The sequence below is a fragment of the Callithrix jacchus genome, chromosome 15 (genome assembly GCF_049354715.1).
Source record: "Callithrix jacchus isolate 240 chromosome 15, calJac240_pri, whole genome shotgun sequence".
Taxonomy (NCBI): domain Eukaryota; kingdom Metazoa; phylum Chordata; class Mammalia; order Primates; family Cebidae; genus Callithrix; species Callithrix jacchus.
The window spans coordinates 75,422,732-75,443,484 of NC_133516.1; the positions used below are offsets into that span (position 1 = coordinate 75,422,732).

Here is a 20,753-nt window from a genome sequence, read left to right on the forward strand (position 1 = left end):
GGATTACAGGTGTGTGCCACCATACCCAGCTAATTTTTGTATTTTTAGTAGAGACAGGGTTTCACTGTGTTGGCCAGGATGGTCTCAATCCATTAACCTTGTTATCTGCCCACCTCGGCCTCCCAAAGTGCTGGGATTCCAGGCATGAGCCACCCACTGTGCCCGACCCTCATGAAATATCTTTATTATACTTTGTGATTAAGAATGTGGTCATCACCATATATTTTTTGAGTATTGTCTTCTTACACAGGATATATAATACAGTTCGGTAAACAAAGAGAGTCTCTGTTATCCAGTATTACGGAGTGATAGAGTTATTCACATAGATGTGGTTTGTTCCAGTACAGTGGCATATTTGAAAATCCAAAAAGAAAAATAAACTTGGTGAGGTTGAAGAGATAACACTAGAGTCGTGGGGATAGTAGTAGGGATCTGTGTCATACAGTGTCATTCAGACAGTGTTCAAATGTTTGGAACTTTGGACTTGATCCTAACAGCAGCAGATTTTGAAGTGTTTTCAAGGGGGTGCGTTGAAACTTTGAAAGTGTATGCAAGGTAAGATCTTGTTGAAAATTACGTTGTTCCGTAGAGAATAAATTGAAGAGGGGAGATGAGGTAGAAACTATTACATTAGAGGGTGATGGTGGGTTGGATGAGAAAGGTAATAATGTTATAAGAAGAGACTGATCTATGGTATATTTTTGAGGTATCCAATTTAATAGATACTGAAGTGTATGTAGTTTGGGTAGAGGGATTGGATCGGACATCAGATTATGATGGGTAGAGAAGTGAATGGAAAATGAATGTAATGCCAGTATGTGTGCTTTAGCTAAAGGCAAGGAGATGGTTGTAGAGAAGGGAAGTGGCTATTCCAAGGCTTCTTTTTGTCTTGTTAAGTGTTGGTCAGAAGTTCCAGAAAAGAGGGATATAACTTTTTTGCACAGATGTGCTATTTAATACAAGTTTTTCAACAGTTGACTTTTTATTTCTCACTTTGTTGGGTCTCAGTTTCCAGGTAGTCAAATGGCAGAAATAGCTTTGAGTTTCAGAACCTGCAACTTCATGTTTAGTGGCTAAATAGAATTTTAATTATTTTCATATATATGTGCTTAATCAGTCTCTTGTTTATAGATGGGATAGTCAGATTGCACATAAAACCTATAGGCAGAGTTATAAAACCCTTACGAGTCTTTGACTTGAAAACACACACAAACACACACTTTCTCTCTTTTCTTTGCCTGCCTTCCTTTCTGGCTTCCTTTTTGCCTTTCATCTTTCTTGTCTCCTTCTGTCGCCCAGTCTGGAGTGCGGTGACACAATCTCTGCTCACCACAACCTCCACCTCCCAGGTTCAAGCGATTCTTATGCCTCAACCTTCTGAGTAGCTGGGATTACAGGCACATGCTATGATGCCCAGTTAATTTTTGTATTTTTAGTAGAGATGGGGTTTTATGATGTTGCCTAGGCCGGTCTCGAACTCCTGACCTCAAGTGATCTACCTGCCTTGGCCTTTCAAAGTGTTGGAATTATAGGCGTGAGTCACTGCGCCTGACCTTTCTTTTTTTCTTTCTCACTGCATATGAATATAATTTTATGTTTGTATTACAGTGCTTGTTTTCCTCTGAAAGCCTGACTACAATGCAAGTATTCTTCATGATCAAATCTGTTTAGTTCCCAAGTTCAGAAAGTGAAAGTTGAGATGGTAGGTTTGGATACTGAGTTACTCAAATCTCTTTGTGTTTCAGAGAGTGAGTATTGAGGATTTAGACAATGAGGGGTTTATCAGAAAATTACAGTATCTTTTCAGTTATGATAGTGAGGATCAGGATAGGAAACATGGTGGCATTTCGTTCCTTACCTGACCAAGTGTTATATTATGTTCATGGAGGACTGGGTCTTTCCAGAATCAAGTAGTAAAGTAAAATCCTAAATCTTGAAGGGCACTAGGATTCCATAAGGATATACTTCGAGAATCTAATGTACCTAGGAATTTTGTGTAGCTATTCCTTTTCCTGCAGGCCTCACTGGGGATTATTCTAACTATAGCTACTTTCTTCATAGTTCTCTTGATAATGAGCGGTGCATTGAGGAATACTGAGTTTTTACTTTTGTCCAGGATATGCACAGAAGGTATTCTGAATCAGAGACAGATTTTGTGAATACCTCACAGTAAGTAAAAATATATTGGCCCTCCTTTGCCCTAGTCCTTACTCCCTATGGCATGCAGGCCTAGGCCACTTGTCCTGAGTAGCTGCATGCTATGTAGGTAAGAGATGGGGACAAATAATTTCTCTTTGCTTATATAGGGGAAGAGGCAGCTATTCCCACATATCCTGAATGTGTCTCTTTGAAATGTTATAAATATTAACTCCAACTCTTGGGTATATAAGTAACATCTCTCCAGGAGCCATTTAGTTCTCTTGGAACAAGAGACATTTCCAAAATCCTGGGAACTCATTCCTCACTGAAATGTAGATACCTACGGAGACCTCCACAGTCTTCTTGGCACCTCAAGACTTAACCTAAGAACCTGTCTGTACTGTAATCTTTCTCTCTTTTTTTTTTTTTTTTTTTTTTTTTTTGAGATGGAGTCTCGCTCTTTCGCTTAGGCTGGAGTGCAGTGGTATGATTTCAACTCACTGCAGCCTCCACCTCCCGAGACCCGGTTCAAGCAGTTCTTCTACCTCAGCCTCCCAAGTAGCTCGGATTACAGGCACGACCCATCATGCTCAGCTAATTTTTGTATTTTTTAGTAGAGACGGGGTTTCACCATGTTGGCCAGTCTGGTCTTGAACTCCTGACCTTGTGATCTGCCTGCCTTGACCTCCCAAAGTGCTAGGATTACAGGCTTGAGTCACCACGCCTGTCCCGTACTGTAATCTCTTAGTTCTACCCCACCTGATGCTCTCAGGGAGATAAAATAAGTTTTATTATTGTGGAGCAGAGCAATTAACTAGATAAATGGCTACAGATCTAAATCTTAAGGTATGCGAAGAGTAAAATATTTGTGGGGCGTATGAAAGCAAACAAACATTCCCTTATCTTTATATCATATACTTTTTTTTTTTTTTGTGATGGAGTCTTGCTCTGTCACCCAGGCTAGAGTGCAGTGGTGTGATCTCAGCTCACTGTAACCCCGGCCTCCCAGGTTCAAGCAATTCTCTGCCTCAGCCTTCTGAGTAGCTAGGATTACAGGTGCCTGCCACCATGCCTGGCTAATTTTTGTATTGTTATTATTTATTTTTTTTTATTGAGACGGGGTTTCACCATGTTGGTCAGGCTGGTCTTGAACTCCGGACCTCAGGTGATCCGCCCGCCTTGGCCTCCAAAGTGCTTGGATTACAGGCGTTAGCCACCATGCCCAGCCAATTTTTGTGTTTTTAATAGAGACGGGGTTTCATCACGTTGGCCAGGCTGGGATACATTTTTCTATATTAGGCTGGGACTTTTTGTAATAGTACTTAGAAATCCAAGGAGGTGTTCTTTTCACCCAGGAAGATTATAAACTAAGTGAGATATATTGATTTTTTTTTTTTTCCTTGAAACGGAGTCTTGCTCTATTGCCAGGCTGGAGTACAGTGGGGTAATCTTGGCTCACTACAGTCTCCGCTTCCTCATTCAAGCGATTCCCCTGCCTCAGCCTTCCGAGAAGCTGGGATTACAGGCATGCACTTGCCACTCCTGGCCAATTTTTTGTGTTTTAGTAGAGATGGAGTTTCACTCTGTTGGACAGGATGTTTTCTATCTGCTGACCTCATTATCCACAGCCTTGTCCTCCCAAAGTGCTGGGATTACAGGCCAATATTTTATTAATAGTTGGTAGTAAGCTTAATATATATATTAAAAAAGGTATATCTCTAAATTTGACTGGGTGCAGTGACTCATGCCTGTAATCCCAGCACTTTGGGAGGCTGAGGCAGGCAGATCACAAGGTCAGAAGATCCTGGATAACATGGTGAAAATCCTGTCTCTACTAAAAATACAGAAAATTACCCAGATGTGGTGGCACATGCCTGTAATCTCAGCTACTTGGGAGGCTGAGGCAGGAGAATCCCTTGTACCTGGGAGGCAGAGGTTGCACTGAGTGGAGATTGCGCCTCTGCACTCAAGCCTGGGCAACAGAGCAAGATTCCATCTCAAAAAACAACAAAGAAAAACCAAAAAGAGATATCCCCTAAATTTGAATATTGTCTATGCTTTGAACCTTCTACATATGTCGTATTGTACACGTACAAGATTTTCTCTAAGGTATTCTAGAAGTAGAATTACTGAATCATAATATATGCACATGAATGATTTTTATAGGGTAATGTATTGTTTTAAGTGGTTGTACCAATTTATAACCCCCAGGAGCAGTGAGTTGCCATTGATTTGTGTCCTCACAAGTACTTGAGTTTGTATAGTCAGACTTAGACAAAAATTTGCCAGTCTAGAAGGTGTAAATAGTATTGTGATTTTAGCTTATATTTTCCTAAGATACAAATTTAAAATAAATTTGTCTCTTGTGATGTTCAGTGCCTGTTCATGTCTTTTGCCTGTTTTTCCTTTGAATACCTTGTGTTTTCTTACTAATTTGAGGAGTTTTATCTGTATTCTGGATATTAATAGTTATGCATGAACAAATTTTTTTCCCCATAATTTGCAGCTTACCTTTTTCTTCATTCATTGTGTTTCTTGAAGAACAGGTATTTTTAAATTTTAATGCAGTTGAATGGCAAGCACTGTTTGTGTTTAGGTCACGTAGATACTGGCCTGTATTTTCTTTTGAGCTCTTTACAATTTTGCCTTTAAGACTTAAGTATTTTTTATATGCAGCAGTTCCTTGAATAACATTATTTTGTTTTACGTCATTTTAACATTGATAAGAAAACAAATCAGTTCTCAACTAGGACCACTGTTTGTGTGGAATTTGCATATTCTCCCGTGTATGGTAAAACTGGTATCATTATGTGTTGTTCTGCTTAAAGTTGCAGTTTCAAAGAACCTATTGATGATGTTAAGTGAGGAACTACAGGAATGTTTTGCTCTTTGAGATTTAGCTTTTTTTTTTTTTTCAAAAGAATCACTTTTTCAAAAAATGTTAAATCAGCTTATCAGGTCCCTTTCTTCACCCCCCATCCCACCCATCCCCAATCTGCAGATCAGATTTGAGACGATTAACCTATGATAATGACTTATCTATGAATGAGATTATCTCTCTCTCTTTTTTCTTTTTTTGAGATGGAGTCTTGCTCTGTTGTCCAGGTTGGAGTTCAGTGGTGTGATCTTGGCTCACTGCAACCTCTGCCTCCTGGGTTCAGACAGTTCTCCTGCCTCAACCTGAGTAGCTGGTATTATAAGCGCCTGCTACCATGTTTGGCTAATTTTGTATTCTTAGTAGAGGGAGTTTCATCATTTTGGCCAGGGTGGTCTTGAACTCTTGACCTGGTGATCCACCCTCCTTGGCCTCTCAAAGTGCTGGGATTATAGGTGTGAGCCACCTGGCCATCTCTGTCTTTATTTAGTGTGTTCTTTTATAATAGAGTTTTAGAATTTTCTGGATACAAGTCTTGCTCATTTTTTTCATTAGCTTTATCCCTAGGTGTCTTATTTTTTTGATGCTTTTGTAAATAGTATTATTATTTTTTTTTGGTGACAGAGTCTCTCTGTCGCCCAGGCTGGAATGCAGTGGTGTGATTCAGGTCACTGAGACCTCTGCCTCTTGGTTCAACCATTCTTTTGCCTCAATCTCCCGAGCAGCTGGGACTACAGGCATGTGTCACTATGGCTAATTTTTTTGTAGTTTTTGTAGAGATGGTGTTTTACCATGTTGGTCAGGCTGGTCTCAAAGTCCTGACCTCAAGTTATCTCCCCACCTCAGCCTCCCAAAGTGCTGGGATTACAGGTATGAGCCACCGTGCCTGGTCTGTAGATAGTATTTTCCATGTTAGTACATTTTCTGTTTCTTGTATATATAGAAATGTACTTGATATTTACATACTGATTTAATGCAGATTAAGTTGAAATTTGAATAATGTATATATTTTTGTCCATTTTTTGGGGTTTCTATATAGAATTTATTATCTGGAAGGAATATTGGTTTTATAGTTTTCCTCTAGTCTTTATTGTAGTCCCCCATTATCCTTGGTTTTGCTTTCTGTAGTTTCAGTTACCTGTGGTCAGCTGTTTTCTGAAAATAGTAAATGGAAAATTCCAGAAATAATTCATAAGTTTTAAATTAGTTTTCAGTAGTAGCCTACTGCTGCATCACAATGCCAGTGTCATCAGCCTCACTTCCATCTCATCACGTAGGCATTTTATCATCTCACGTCTTTATAAGAAGGGTGAATACAGTACAATAAGAAAGAACTGGCTGGCTGTACAAGAGTATTCCCCTTTCACAGTATTCCTTTTTACTTCATATGCAAGTTATTAGTTATGCTGTATGATTTAACTGTTATGGCTCTAAAAGGCAACTATTGAGGGAAGAGGCAGAAAAAGGAATGTATGTAAGTCAATTTTTCTTAAAAATGTAATAATCTTAATAGTGTTTTAGGAAGACAAGATAAAAATTACTCAAGGCTAGCTTGGTCTTCACTGAATAAAAACAATGGACTAAATACTGAGCTCCTTCTGTGCGGATCTAATCATCAATGGCTTGGTCACTATATGGGTAATCTCTGGGGTAGTCATCCTGGTACTTGCCATGATACTCATCAGGGTATTCTGCCTGATAATCGCTGTCACTGATTACTGAACCATTTGTTCCTGTTCCTTGGCTTCCATTGTGAATGACAGGTTCTATTGGAGCAGCACAGTATTTGGGATCATATACTTGCTGCCCAAGCCCCTACACACTCATTACTTTCTGGGAAGCAACTTTGTTGGTACCCATCTGTAGAGAAATTCTCGAGTTGTCCACTGGCTGTAATGTTAGCTTCTGATCATACATGTCTCTCCTGGTACCTGGTGCTAACATCCCTGTGGGGCTGGCTCCTTTGTTAGTGACTATCTACAGACTAATTGCGGTTTGGTCAAAAGGTTTGTCAGTTTGCATTTTGGGATCATAAAGATGCCTCCTAGTCCCATAAGCTGTCATACCTGCTGGCTGGCACATTTGTTGGTTCCCATCTGCAGACCAATTGCACTTTGGCCAGCTTTTAATTTTCCTTCATCAAAACATCTTGTTTGTTTTTCTGCATACTTAACTCCAGTGTCAATGGTTGTATGGAATCCTTTTGTTTTAGCCAGACCTGCTACAGCCACTAAAGTCTCTGAACCTGGGTCATGTTTCCATACTCAAAAAGATCATTTGCTTCAAATACGTCATGTGGCTCTATTCCATAAACCTGAATAGCTTTAATAAAATTGCCAATATTCTCCAACTGAGGCCAGTTCAATGAAGACTCGTTGACCTTCACTGAGCCTGGCTGTAGCTTGTTTATGAGTTTGCAGAGTATGATACCATCCTTTAAGCCCAGCTGGAAGTTGGTGCCAGTGCTCATGCCTGTTACCTCTTCTATAATTTCGAAGATCTTCTTCTGCCTAGTGATCATACTTGGAAGCTATCTTGTTCTTGACCTCGGCTGATAGCCCATAGGAAGGGCCCTTGTTGAAGTGTTCAGGGTCATGGTGGTTCGGGCGGCGGGAAGAGGCTGCGCTGGGGTCCCGGGTCTCTCGCACTTCACTTCCCCGCTCCTGGCCCCAAGGATTGGCCTCCGCGGGGGATGCTCGGAGCTGGCTCCTCTGGGCAGCCCAGGAGACGGTGGCAGCCTCGGGGCGCGGGCGGTGCCTGGGCAACTGGGTCCGACGGAGTGCAGCAGAGCCTCAGTGTCTGCTCCAAAGCTCCACGCTCCCCACCCCTCTTTTTTTTTTTATTTCTAATTGCATTGTAATCAGAACAGGTGGTGATTATTTGAAATTTGTTAAGACTTTTAGGTCTATGTGGTCAGGTTTTGCACATGCTCCTTCTGTGTTTGAGAAAAATATATAATCTATGATTTTGGATGCTGGGTACACAGTTCTTGGTTGACAGCTATTTTCTTGCACTTGGACTATGCTGCAATGTCTTCTGGCTCCTATTTTTGTTTAGGAGTCAGGGGTCAACTCTCAGTCTAATTGTTCCTTTGTAGGTCCTTTGCCCCCTGGCTGCTTTAAAAGTTTTTTTTTTTTTGGTCTTTGATGTTTAGCAATTATCTAGGTGTAGATTTCTGTTTATCCAGTTTTGTATATATTTTCCTTTCATATCTGTGGATTTGTATCTTTTTTTCTGGAAAATTAGTTATCTTTTGTACTTCTCCCTCATTTTCTTTAGCCTGTTTTATTTTTTTGAGACTGAGTTTTACTCTTGTCACCCAGGCTGGAGTGCAGTGGCACAATCTTGGCTCACTGCAACTCCACCTCCTGGGTTCAAGCAATTCTCCTGTCTTAGCCTCCTGAGTAGGAGGGATTACAGATGTGTGCCACCATGCCTGGTTAATGTTTGTATATTTAGTAGAGACGGAGTTTTACCATGTTGGCCAGTGGTCTCAAACTCCTAACCTCAGCTGATTGATTCACTGACATCAGCCTCCCAAAGTTTAGAATTACAGGCGTGAGCCACCACACCCAGCCTCGCCTGTCTTTTAGGACCCTGAAGAGGCATATTTCCATGTCTGTTAATCTTGTCTTATGTTTTCCGTATGTTTGTTTCTCTGTGCTGCATTCTAAGTAACTTCATCATAACTGTTTTCTAGTTTAAAAAATCTCATCTTTGGCTGTGTCTCATTTGTTGCTTTATTTATTTATTGAGTTTCTAATTTCACAGGGGATGTTTTTTACTTTTAAAAATTATATTTGAACGTTTTTGGATCAGCCTGGATATTTTATAATAGGTTCTTGTTAATTCTTTCGGAAGTATTTAGTTAGTAAGTATTATATGCCAGGCACTGTTCTAGGAGGTGCATATTATATTCTGGTATTCTTTTCCAATATTTTTTAAGTGAAATAAAATTCACATAACATAAAATTCACCATTTTGGTCTTTTTTTTTGAGATGGAGTCTAGCTCTGTCACCCAGGCTGGAGTGCAGTGATGTGATAATGGCTTACCACAGCTTCCGCTTCCCGGGTTCAAGTGATTCTCCTGCCTCAGCCTCCTAAGTAGCTCAGATTATAGGCATGCACCACTATACCTGACTAATTTTTGTATTTTTAGTAGAGACGGGGTTTCACCATGTTGGTCAGGCTGGTCTCAAACTCCTGACCTCGTGATCTGCCTGCCTCGGCCTCCCAAAGTGCTGGGATTACAGGCATGAGCCACCATGCCCGGCCTTTTTTTTTTTTTTTTTTTTTCTTTTTTTTTTTAATAGGCAGGGTCTTGCTTTGTCATGTAGGCTGGAGTGCAGTGGTGTGATTCTGGCTCACTGCAGCCTCGACTTTCTGGGGTCCAGTGATCCTCACATCAGCCTCCTGGGTAGCTGGGGCTACAGGTGCATACCACTACACCTGCCTAATTTTTGTATTTTTTGTAGAGACGTGGTTTTGCCATATTGCCTGGGCTGGTCTTGACCTCGGCCTCAAAAAGTTCTAGGATTACAGGTGCGTACCACCGGCCCCAGCCATTTTAGTCATTTAAAAATATATAATTCCATGTTTTTTTTTAAGTAGGTTCACACTGTTGTGCAACCATCAACACTATGATTCCAAAACATTTTCACCTCAGGATTCACTGTACATTCCCCCTTCCCAATTCCTAACAGCCATTAATCTACTTCTGTCTCTATGAATTTATCTGTTCTGGATATTTTATATAAATAGAATCAAGCAGTATGTGGCCTTCTGTGTCTGGCTTCTTTCACAGAGCATAATGTTCAAGGCTCATTGATGTTGTAGCATATATCAGAACTTTATTCCTTTTTATGGCCCAGTATTCTTTCATTGTATAGATAATACCACATTTTTTGCTTGTTCTTTTATCAGTTGTTTCTGTTTATTGGCTACTATGAATAATGGTGCTATGAACATTAGTCTAAACATTTTTGTGTGAAAACGTTTTTAATTCTTCCAATTATTTTATGTCTTTAAACATTTCATAATGGATATTTTACATTTTGCATTTGATAATTTCAATTTTTGATGCCTTTGAGTGTTTGAATCTCTTTTTCCTGCTGAATCTCACTTAGTATAGCTTATTTCCTTCTATGCTGCTGCTTTTTTTTGAGACAGGACTTACTTTGTTGCCTAGGCTGAAGTGCTAAAGTGTGGTGGCATAATCAGAGCTTGAACTCTTGGGATCAGTTAATCCTCCTCTCTCCTTAGCTTTCCAAGTAGCCAGGACTACATGCACATGATGCCACCACACATGGCTACTTAAAAAATCTTTTTTTTAATAGAGATGGGGTCTTGCTGTATTGCCCAGGCTGGTCTTGAACTCCTGGCCTCAAGCAATCCTTCCATGTAAACCTCCCAAAGTGTTGAAATTATGGGTATGATCCACTGTGTCTGGCCCGCTGTACCTGTGTTTATACCTCTTTTTTTTTTTTTTGCAGGGGTGAGGGGTGCCACAATGCCTTTAATGTTATCTGGAAATTTAAAATAGTAGAATAAACTAATTAAAAAACCCATAGATTGGATTAATACTTTTTTTTTTTGTAAGAATAGCCAAACAGCTAAAATAGAGCCAACAGGAGCACAATTTCCAGGATTTTTCTTTCCTTCAGAGTGGGCTGAAGCCACACGGATATAACTGCTGAAGGTTTCTGTATGCTTTAGTGTTGTTTCTGATTATAGATTGTTTTTACTCCATGGATTTCTGGAAACATTGGAACCCCTTAAAGCACAGGAGTCTTTAGGTTACTAGTAGAATTTATAAAACCTGCTATTTGGAGTGAGAGGTTAAAGGCATCTAGTTGGTTTTCGTCAGTGAGCACAAAACATGAAAATTTTACTTGTGCTTCTTAACTTTTTATTTCATCAACTGGGAGTTTGGGCAAAATATTAAATGTGTTATCTAAAATATTTTGGATAGAAGTGTTTGTGGGCCAGGCGCGGTGGCTCAAGCCTGTAATCCCAGCACTTTGGGAGGCAGAGGCGGGCTGATCACGAGGTCAAGAGATCGAGACCATCCTGGTCAACATGGTGAAACACCGTCTCTACTAAAAATACAAGAAATTAGCTGGGCATGGTGGTGCATGCCTGTAATCCCAGCTACTCAGGAGGCTGAGGCAGGAGAATTACCTGAACCCAGGAGGCGGAGGTTGCGGTGAGCCGAGATCGCACCATTGCACTCCAGCCTGGGTAACAAGAACGAAACTCTGTCTCAAAAAAAAAAAAAAAAAGCTTGTGTCTGAAACAAATTTTTCAGGTACCAATGTCCATTTGTAGTATACTGTAAGAGACTTAGCGTGGCTATAAATGGTAGCCGTAAGACCCAGTTAAATGTCTTGCAGAGCCAATACTATATGTCACTTGGCAGTATGGTATAACCTGGCATGAGGATTTCCAACCTTGGCCCTGGGATTTTTAGGAAACAAGGCTGTCTCAGCACAGATGTAACTCTTAGAAACCTTAAAACAAAGTTTACCCTTAGAAGAATATTTAAACTTCCTTTATGAAAGAAAGACCTGGTAACTGACCCTCATGGAATACTGGGAATAAAAATGGGCAAAGATTCCCCAAAGTTTAGAATGGTCTTCAGTTGGAGACCTTCCTGGTCATTTGGTCATCTGACCTCCTTACTTTATCTGACCTGTGCCACCAGCCTGCTTCCACTAAAATAAACTCTGTGAGCATCAGGTATCAAAGAGTCATGTTTGGCACAGATTAAACTGAAGGAGAGAAGTTGACCCTGGGGAAGTTGGTCAACTAAGGCTACCTGAAACCCCCAAATATAACACCACTTTATTTTTGCATGTTCAAACAATGTTTTTATTAAATGTGAATTTAAAAAAGTAGCAGTTACTTTTTGTCCCCGAATTACTCATTTTTATACAGATGTTGTTTACTGGAATTGTTTTAATAGGAATTTAAGTAGTACAAGTTTTCTTTCATAACTTAGGTATCCTTTGTGTTCAGCTGCCATGCTCAGTTTCTCATTTACCCAAAACATTGTGAACTATTGCTGTAGCCCCTAAAATAAATTCTTTGCATTGGATTGTTTTTCCGCCTCCTGCACAGTGCTGTCAAGTCTTTTTTGTTACTGTTTTTTTTTTTTTGAGACGGAATTTCGCTCTTGTTCCCCAGGCTGGAGGGCAATGGCGCGATCTCGGCTCACTGCAACCTCCGCCTTCTGGGTTCAGGCAATTCTCCTGCCTCAGCCTCCTGAGTAGCTGGGATTACAGGCATGCGCCACCATGCCCAGCTAATTTTTTTTGTATTTTTTAGTAGAGACAGGGTTTCACCATGTTGACCAGGATGGTCTCGATCTCTTGACCTCGTGATCCACCCGCCTTGGCCTCCCAAAGTGCTGGGATTACAGGCATTAATGTTGTTGTTTTAAGGAAAGACTAGCCTAAAGGGGTATACTCTAAAGGACATTCATGGCTAACCTGGCTTCTGGTCTGTTTACAGCTAACCCATGATCTTTCATTCCAGATTTGTCTAATACATTTATCCTAGTCTGTCCTCATCCTGCTGCCAGTGATAAATACTGTGATGTTTGTAAACTGTCCGTCATAACTCACCTTTGCTCATGATACTGCCTCTACTGAAATGTCCTTCCCACAATCTCAAGCTCTTGTCATTGTACCCATCCTTCAAAATCCACTTTTGATAAACTTTCAGTAAACCTTTCTTGATCATCTTTTACTACCGTAAACTGTATTTTTCAATTTCCATTATTTTGTAAATATCTTAGGGAACTTTTCTGTCTTATGTAATTATTGATATTTCTTGTGTTACCCTCTCTACCTAATTATAAACTTCTTGTGATCAGGGATCTTGTGTTGCTTGTTTTTGGTTATCTCTGGGCAAATTGGCTTACATGTGAAAAGTGTTCATTCATATAATATGTGTGGAATTAGATTACGGCAACACATTGGGCTTGCAGTTAGTCTGAACTCTTGTAATGCAGCGTTTCAAAGCATGTTTTATATCTAGCATCTAGCATATTACTTTGGCCATTAATAAACATGTCTTTTGAATTGATGAAGAAAATATTTGAAGTCTTTAGTTTGGTCCTTGTATTTTAGCTTAAGGGAAAAATTAACCTGTTGGTTTTGCAGTTAGGGGAGTTCTTTCAGTAACATTTTTCACATTAATGTTATGAAAATGAAGGAATTTTCATTTGATTGGAATCCTGTTAATCAACAGACTTGGTAGAAAGAGTTAACTATTTCATTAGCAATATTTTTCCTTAAAAGATGGTTAATAACTTTTTTTTTCACAATTGGTAGAAAATGCTCTGTGTCTGCCTTGTGGTAAGTAATAATAAAGCAGATACAACTTCTTCCTTCCCCTCAAAATGCAGGTTCTTGTTAAACCTTTGGGAGACCGAGGATACCTTTTTCTTCTCTCTCCTTGTCAGATGGTTTCTCCATATGGTAGGTGGTCTCTCTTTAATTTTTACAATTCTTTCTTAACTTTTTAGTTAAGACACATTGCTAATGACTTTGGCTTTTGTTTTTTAGAATATCAGACTGCCAGGTCTCGAGTCCTACATGCTTTGTTTCTATTTCAAGAACCTAGAAGCATAGTTACTTGTAAGTTCTATGAATATCTAAATCTAGTTGCTTATAGACACTTAACATTTTATTGAAATTTTCCAGATAACTCACTAAACACTTTGTCTTTCTTATATTATGTTTCAGGAAATACTGGAGGGTAAGAGGTAGTAGCAATATAAAACACAAATGATATGACAGTTTTTTTTTTTTGAGACAGAGTTTTGCTCTTGTTGCCTAGGCTGGAGTGTAGTGGTCTGATCTCAGCTTACTGCAACCTCCTCCTCCTGGGTTCAGGCGATTCCCTTGCCTCAGCCTCCTGAGTAGCTGGGATTACAGGTGTTCCCCACCATGCCCGGCTAATTTTTTATATTTGTAATAGAGATGGGGTTTCACCTTGTTGGCCAGGCTGGTCTCGAACTCCTGATCTCAGGTGATCCATCCGCCTCGGCCTCCCAAAGTGCTGGGATTACACAGGCTTGAGCCACTGTGTCTGGCCGACGATTTTTTTTAACTATGAAAAATTAATTTGTGTTTATCAGTGCTCTTATAAAGTTTGATTATAATTGTTACAGTACTGTAGCTTAGTTATGAGGGTTATTTATTTTAGAGATAGGGTCTCATTCTATTGCCTGGTCAGCAGTGTGATCATGGCTCACTACATACAGTCTTGCCTTCCCTCCTAGGCTCAAGTGATCCTCCTGCCTCAGCCTGTCTGGTAGCTTGGGATATAGGCGTGTGCCAGCACACCTAGCTAAGTTCATTTTTTTTTTCTGTGGAAACACAGTCCCACTATGTTGTCCACGTTGTTCTTGAACTCCTGGCTTGAAGTAATCCAACTACCTCAGCCTCCCAAAGTGCTATGGTTACAGGCATGAGCCACTGTGCCCAGCCTATGATAATTTTATATGATTATTTTTTAGCTTTGTTCAATTTTGCATTCAAATTTTAGTGACTCTAAACATCATGTGCAAGGTTAAATATTAGGCCATCCAAAATTAATAGAAATTTTTGGTGCTGTTGTTAGATAAGATTTGTTACTCACCTTTTCTAAGAATGAACTTTTAATACTATTTATGAAGATAAAGTTTCCACTAATGGATTTCACTGTTGGATTAAGGATAAGTTTCTCAATTGTGGCTACTCAGCACCTGAATATCTGTTCATGTGAAGTTAGTTACTACTTTATAAGAGGAAGGGATGACAATGCAGGACTGTTTTGCTTGGAGCCTCAGATCTTGTTCTGTCTCTTTATTTCTTCTTACATGTTGCTTGCCACTATTTGAATGTCCTAGGGGCAATAGGAAGTGAAATCTTTAATGAGTGGGTGATTTTTCCTTTAAAAATGTGTTCTGCTTTTTGTTTTAGTTTCTTACTGGGCTGTTTTAGGATCCTGGACTTGAGAAGCATGCTATTCATATATTTGCTATATTATATATATGTATTAGGGTACATACACATTTGGTTCAACATTAATGTATAAATGTTTTTACACTTCTTTGGCAATATTTAGATCTGTATTTGATTAGTTTATTGATTGCTAACATGGTTTGCTTTTTTTTGTTTATTTACAGCACAAAAAGGTTCAACCAATGCAGCACCACAGGAGAGGCATGAGAGCATGCCAGATGTATTGAAAATAGCTCAGTTTTTACAGTTTGCTTTGATTCAGTGTCGAAAGGAATTCAAAAATATAAGCACTATAAATTTTCATTCTGCTGTTGAAAAGTATGTAAGTGAATTTTTTAAGCGAGGTTTTGGTTCAGGTAAACGAGAATTTATTATGTTTCCATATGATTCACGATTAGATGATAAAAAATTCTTATATTCAGCTCCCAGAAATAAATCCCATATTGATACCTGTTTGCATGCCTATATTTTTCGGCCTGAAGTATATCAGTTGCCTATTTGTAAATTAAAAGAACTATTTGAAGAAAATAGAAAACTTCAACAGTTTAGTCCACTTTCAGATTATGAAGGTCAAGAAGAAGAAATGAATGGTACAAAAATGAAATTTGGAAAACGAAGTAACTCAAGGGGTGAAACAGTTATATCTGGAAAGCAAAGGTCATCTCATTCTTTGGATTATGATAAAGATAGAGTCAAAGAACTGATTAATTTAATTCAGTGTAGGAAAAAGAATGTGGGTGGGGACTCAGACACAGAAGATATGAGAAGCAAAACTATCCTGAAGAGGAAGCTGGAGGATTTACCTGAAAATATGGGAAAGCTCGCCAAAACCAGTCATTTATCTGAAAACTGCCATCTGTATGAAGGTAAAATATCAGATTGTTGTTATAATAACCAAAAATAAAGTAGTTCTGTTCTTTCCTATAGGAGAGGGGCCAAATTCAGCCTGTCCACTATTTTTGTAAAGAAAGTTGTATTGGAATACAGCCATGCCCATTTATTTATGTGTATATAGCTGCTTTCATGCTCTAATGGCAGAGTTGGCATTGAGAGTGTATAGCCCACAAAGCCTAAAATACTTGCTGTCTGGCCCAGCATAGGAAACACTTTCCAACTCCTGCCCTGGTACATCAGATTTCTAAATAGTTTGGTTTAGGTTAACATAGTAATGCTAATCAGAGTTGTTCTCCTTTTATATTCCTTTATTTTTATAGTTGAAAAAGTATAATATTAGAATATTGGTATCTTTTAGGCTGTTGCTTAATGAAAAGGAACCTTCTGAATTTGAAAATAAAATATGCATATACATATTCTTCCCCAAGAATCCAGGAATATCTTTGGTTTTTCTTTTTTTGTTGTTCTTTTTAATTACCGTTGCGTTGTTTTGTTTTAGTTGACAGAGATAGACATGTAAAGTGCTTGTTTTAAGTGTGTTTGTTTCAATATTGCAAGTCAGCTAAGACACTTATCTAGATTTTTAACATCTTAACACTACTAGTTCATAAGCACAAAAGGAGTTCTGCATTCAAGGAAAGCTGACGTAACAATCCAATTTTTGTGCTGCTGTTGCTCCTCTGAGTGATTATGACAGAACTGAGTATTCTTATGTTTTTTTTTTAATTGAGCAACTACACTTGTCTCTTCAAATTCAGTGTGTTGTAGTTTAGGTTAGTCAAATCAGTGTCTTTTTACACTTTTGGTCTCTTAGCAATCTGTATTTGTATCCTCACTTTTTACTTTCCTGCTCTCCTTTTTTTTGTTTGAGACAATCTCACTCTGTCACCCAGGGTGTAGCGCAGTGGAGCAATCTCGGCTCACTGCAACCTCTGCCTCATGGGTTCAAATGATTCTCCTGTCTGAGCCTCCCCAGTAGCTGGAATTATAGGCATGTGCCACCATGCCTGGCTAATTTTTGTATTTTTAGTAGAGATGGAGTTTTCCGATATTGGCCTTGAACTCCTGACCTCTGATTCGCCTGCCTCGGCCTCCCAAGGTGCTGGGATTACAGTCGTGAGCCACCACGCCTAGTCTGCTTTCCTTTTACTTCTTTTTTTCTTACAGTATTCAAAATGGTAGCCACTAGCCATGTGTTGTTATTTAAGTTTAAATTAAAATGAAAAATACATTTCAACAGTCACACCATTGTATTAGTACAGAGAACATTTTCATTATTGCAGAAAGTTCTGTTTGACATTACTGTTCTCTGCAGTAACTATCATGGTTTTTTCTTTAGTTGACCTGTGTATCTTTTTCTTTTTACACAGTTATTATTTCTTGTCCGGGTTCTTTATCTCTTTGGTGGCCTTCCTGACTTAAACTTTCTTGCACCTGTTTCAGTATCATGTGCGTCTCAATATTGCTTTGCTAATTTGCTACCAATCTCATCTTACATACTTGCCTTTTAAGGCTTTGTTATAGACCAGCCATGTCCAGCCATGTTTTCCACTCTTCTCTCACAGATCTCGGTTAAGGGTCATCTCTCTTTGCCTAGAGTATGTCATGGTCAGTCTTTCATTTCCCTCTTTTTTCTCTTAAGTAACTTTCATTTCTTTCAAGCAGTGTATCTTTGCAGTTTAGATTTCTCCTCAGCTTTCTGTCTGTTCTCCTTAATGGTCTCCTCCTTTAGCTTATGCTGGATTTGCAATCTTTGCTGAACCTGTTAGCACTTGATAACACGTACTGTCTTGTCTTGTTGACATGTGTCTTGAAAGTTTTGTTTATTGTGTGCTAGGTGCTTTACGTGTATGAACTTATTTATTAATAGTTCTTGAGTGGTAGGCATTATTATCCTAATTTTGCAGATGAGAAAAGCATCTCAGATAAGTAACTTTACTAAAAGTTATGAAGTTAGTGGCACATATTCTGAAGTCAGTTCTGACTGACTCCAAAGCATTTTTCACAAACTGCTGTATTTCCTGTCACTGAGCACATAATATGCCCTCAATAAATAAGATACTTATTTTTTTGTCACTGTTTTTGTTTTGTTGGTAACTGACTAATTCTGTGTATGTGAAAACATAGTTGTGGGTAAAACTCAGGCTTCGTCAATAATTAGAATGGTGAGAAAGCCATACTAAGTATAGTACACCAAACGAGAAATGAGGCAGGGGAAGAAGAGTATATAGGTTAACTAAAGCTAGTGATTATCAGACTTGCATTTCTAGGTGTTTCTCACTTATTTCTTTTTTAAGTCATTTTGCATACTTTGTTTCTGAAGGTAGAGATTCCAAGGTTATAGTCAAACTTTTAAAACACTCTGATCTTGATTTGGTGGTGAACCCATTCATTTTTTGAGATAATCTCCTAATCCATTCACACCACCTCTTATAACTTTTAATATAAACTGTTTTGAGGTAAAATGTGTATCAGTGTACCTACTTAAGTGCACAGTTAAGAGTTTTGACAGCTGCGTAATCACCACTTCAATATATAGAACATTTTTATATGTTGTCTTGTGTTCCTTTGTTATGTAGCTCACCCTACTCCATCACTGATCTACTTTTTGTCTTTATCGATTCGTTTTGCTGGCTCTATAAGTTTATATAATTAGATTCATACAGTATACACTCCTTTGTTTCTGACATTTATTTTTGTTGTGGTACATTATACTCTTAAATTAGAAATCTTAACTCAGGCTTCACCCAATCCCTACCCTGCCCCAACGTTAAAGCATGTGACTTGCTGAATGTTTGCTCCCTTTGCAAGTTTTAAAATATATTGGTTGTTACTGATTATACACATTTATAGTGCATGCATGAAACCATGTCTTAACGTGTTTCTTCTCATAATGCTTTTTGTTCTTGATGTAAATTTGGTGGAGATTTCTTCAGGATGATTTTATATCTATAATATCCTAGCTTCATTATGAATTTAAGTTAATCTTGTCATTTAGGATAAGGTGTAGATTTTAAGTATGTCAGCCAGTGCTTTTAGGATAAAATATAATAGGTATGTAGAAGATAGAAATCAAATTTAAGTAATTTTTTTTAGTAGCGTAGTGTAATATGCATATAATCCTAACAATTGGCAAAATAGCAAGTACAAATGTTTAATCTCTTGGTAATTACCTGGTTGACTTTGAGATTTTGATGGTAGTGTTATTCTTATGCATATTTAAAACCTTATGCATGAGTTTATTTTCCTATGATAGAATGTTTAAATTATAATGAGAATTAAACTTTAATAGGAATTTTGACCTATGTGTAAAATTTTACAATTATGTTTATAAAGTAAGTGATGGTAATATTTGTAAAATCTAAGCAAATTGTTTGATTGAGTTCCTGACCATAAATGCTTTATGATAATTTTTTTTAGTATATTTGATTGAAAAAATTTTATGCTGGCTTTTAAACTTTAACTTCAGCCAATGACTTTTCTTTTTCTCAGTGTCTCCACAGCCTATTTGCTTACTTGGACATGATGCTGACTTGAGGCGACAGCAGCAGGATACCTGTAACTCTGGTGTTGCTGACATCCATAGGCTCTTTAATTGGTTATCAGAAACACTAGCAAATGCGCGCCATTCTGATGCATCTCTGACAGACACAGTCAACAAAGCCTTAGGATTGAGCACTGATGATGCCTATGAAGAGCTGAGGCAAAAGCATGAGTATGAGTTGAACTCTACCCCAGATAAGAAAGAATATGAGCAGCCTACTTGTGCAAAAATTGAAAATGCTCATTTTAAGGGTACTCAGAGCTTGTTACTAGAAGTTGATACAGCATCTAAGTATTCTGTTGCTGTTTCTACCAGTGAAGTGGGCACTGACCATAAGCTACATTTGAAAGAAGTAAGCAAGCATCTGTTGGTTATCTTTGTGAGTATGTGTGTGTGTGTGTGTGTGTGTGTGTGTGTGAAAGAGGTGTTGGGAGTATGCTTCAGGGAATTATTTTTTCCTTAAAAAAGAAATAAAATGCATTTTTGAGTAAAGCTGCCTATCTAGGATGGTACTTTTAAGTTATTCCTTGTTACAAAGAGATAAATGCCGAAATAGTTGTTTTCCTTCCTCCTTAGAGGCTTAATATATTATCTAAAGTTTACTTGCTGTGATAAAGCTAAGGCAGAACAATCTATTTGTCAGAAGTGGCTTATTGGGAGTTAATTCCTTATTGTTTTATAAGAAAGTTGAATTCCCAAAGCATTGGCTTTCTGCTGGCAGTAACAGAGAACCCAAAGGTGAGACAGATGAGGATACCATCTCAGTACACCAGTGTAACAAAGTTAGGTACTTGGTATTTCTTATGCAAATAGGAATGGAACTTAAGTAGCCTTTAGGATTACCTCTGAAGTGACTCTCAGACTTGCTTATTAGAGTGTCCAGCGTATTTATAAGATGTTTAGAGTGCTGGTTTGTAGCCTAGAAGTAGCCTTATCTCCCCTAAGTAGTGGCTGCATCACTGGGGAACAGTAGGAGGTTTATTTATTGGGGTACGTAAGGTAGGCACTGAGGAACCAACCTGTATTCCTGGTATCTTTTGTACTCTAAATCAAAGTTGATGAGGGGTGGGGCATGGCTCGAACCTAGCACACTACCCATTTTTTTTTTTTTTTTTTGAGTTGGAGCCTCGCTCTATCGCCCAGGCTGGAGTGCAGTGACGTGATCTTGGGTCCCTGCAACTTCTGCCTCCTGTGTTCAAGTGATTCTGGGCCCTGAATAGCTGAGATTACAGGCGTGTGCCACCACACCCACCAGTTTTTTTCTATTTTTCTTTTTTTTTTTTTTTT

At 38.6% G+C, this 20,753-nt stretch overlaps 1 protein-coding gene and 1 pseudogene across 8 annotated transcripts in view; one reads left to right on the top strand and one right to left on the bottom strand.

Moving 5' to 3' along the window:
• The window catches only part of TASOR (transcription activation suppressor), a 64,477-nt gene that overhangs the window by 23,354 nt on the left and 20,370 nt on the right, over positions 1-20,753 (top strand). For all 8 annotated transcript variants that reach the window (XM_035273889.3, XM_035273883.3, XM_035273891.3 and 5 more), the window contains exons 12-15: positions 13,426-13,498; positions 13,586-13,657; positions 15,193-15,894; positions 19,415-19,818. In XM_035273889.3, coding sequence (XP_035129780.1) covers positions 13,426-13,498; positions 13,586-13,657; positions 15,193-15,894; positions 19,415-19,818 — 1,251 coding nt within the window. The remainder of the gene's footprint in view (positions 1-13,425; positions 13,499-13,585; positions 13,658-15,192; positions 15,895-19,414; positions 19,819-20,753) is intronic.
• Positions 6,611-7,522, bottom strand: LOC103788261 (calponin-3 pseudogene; annotated as a pseudogene).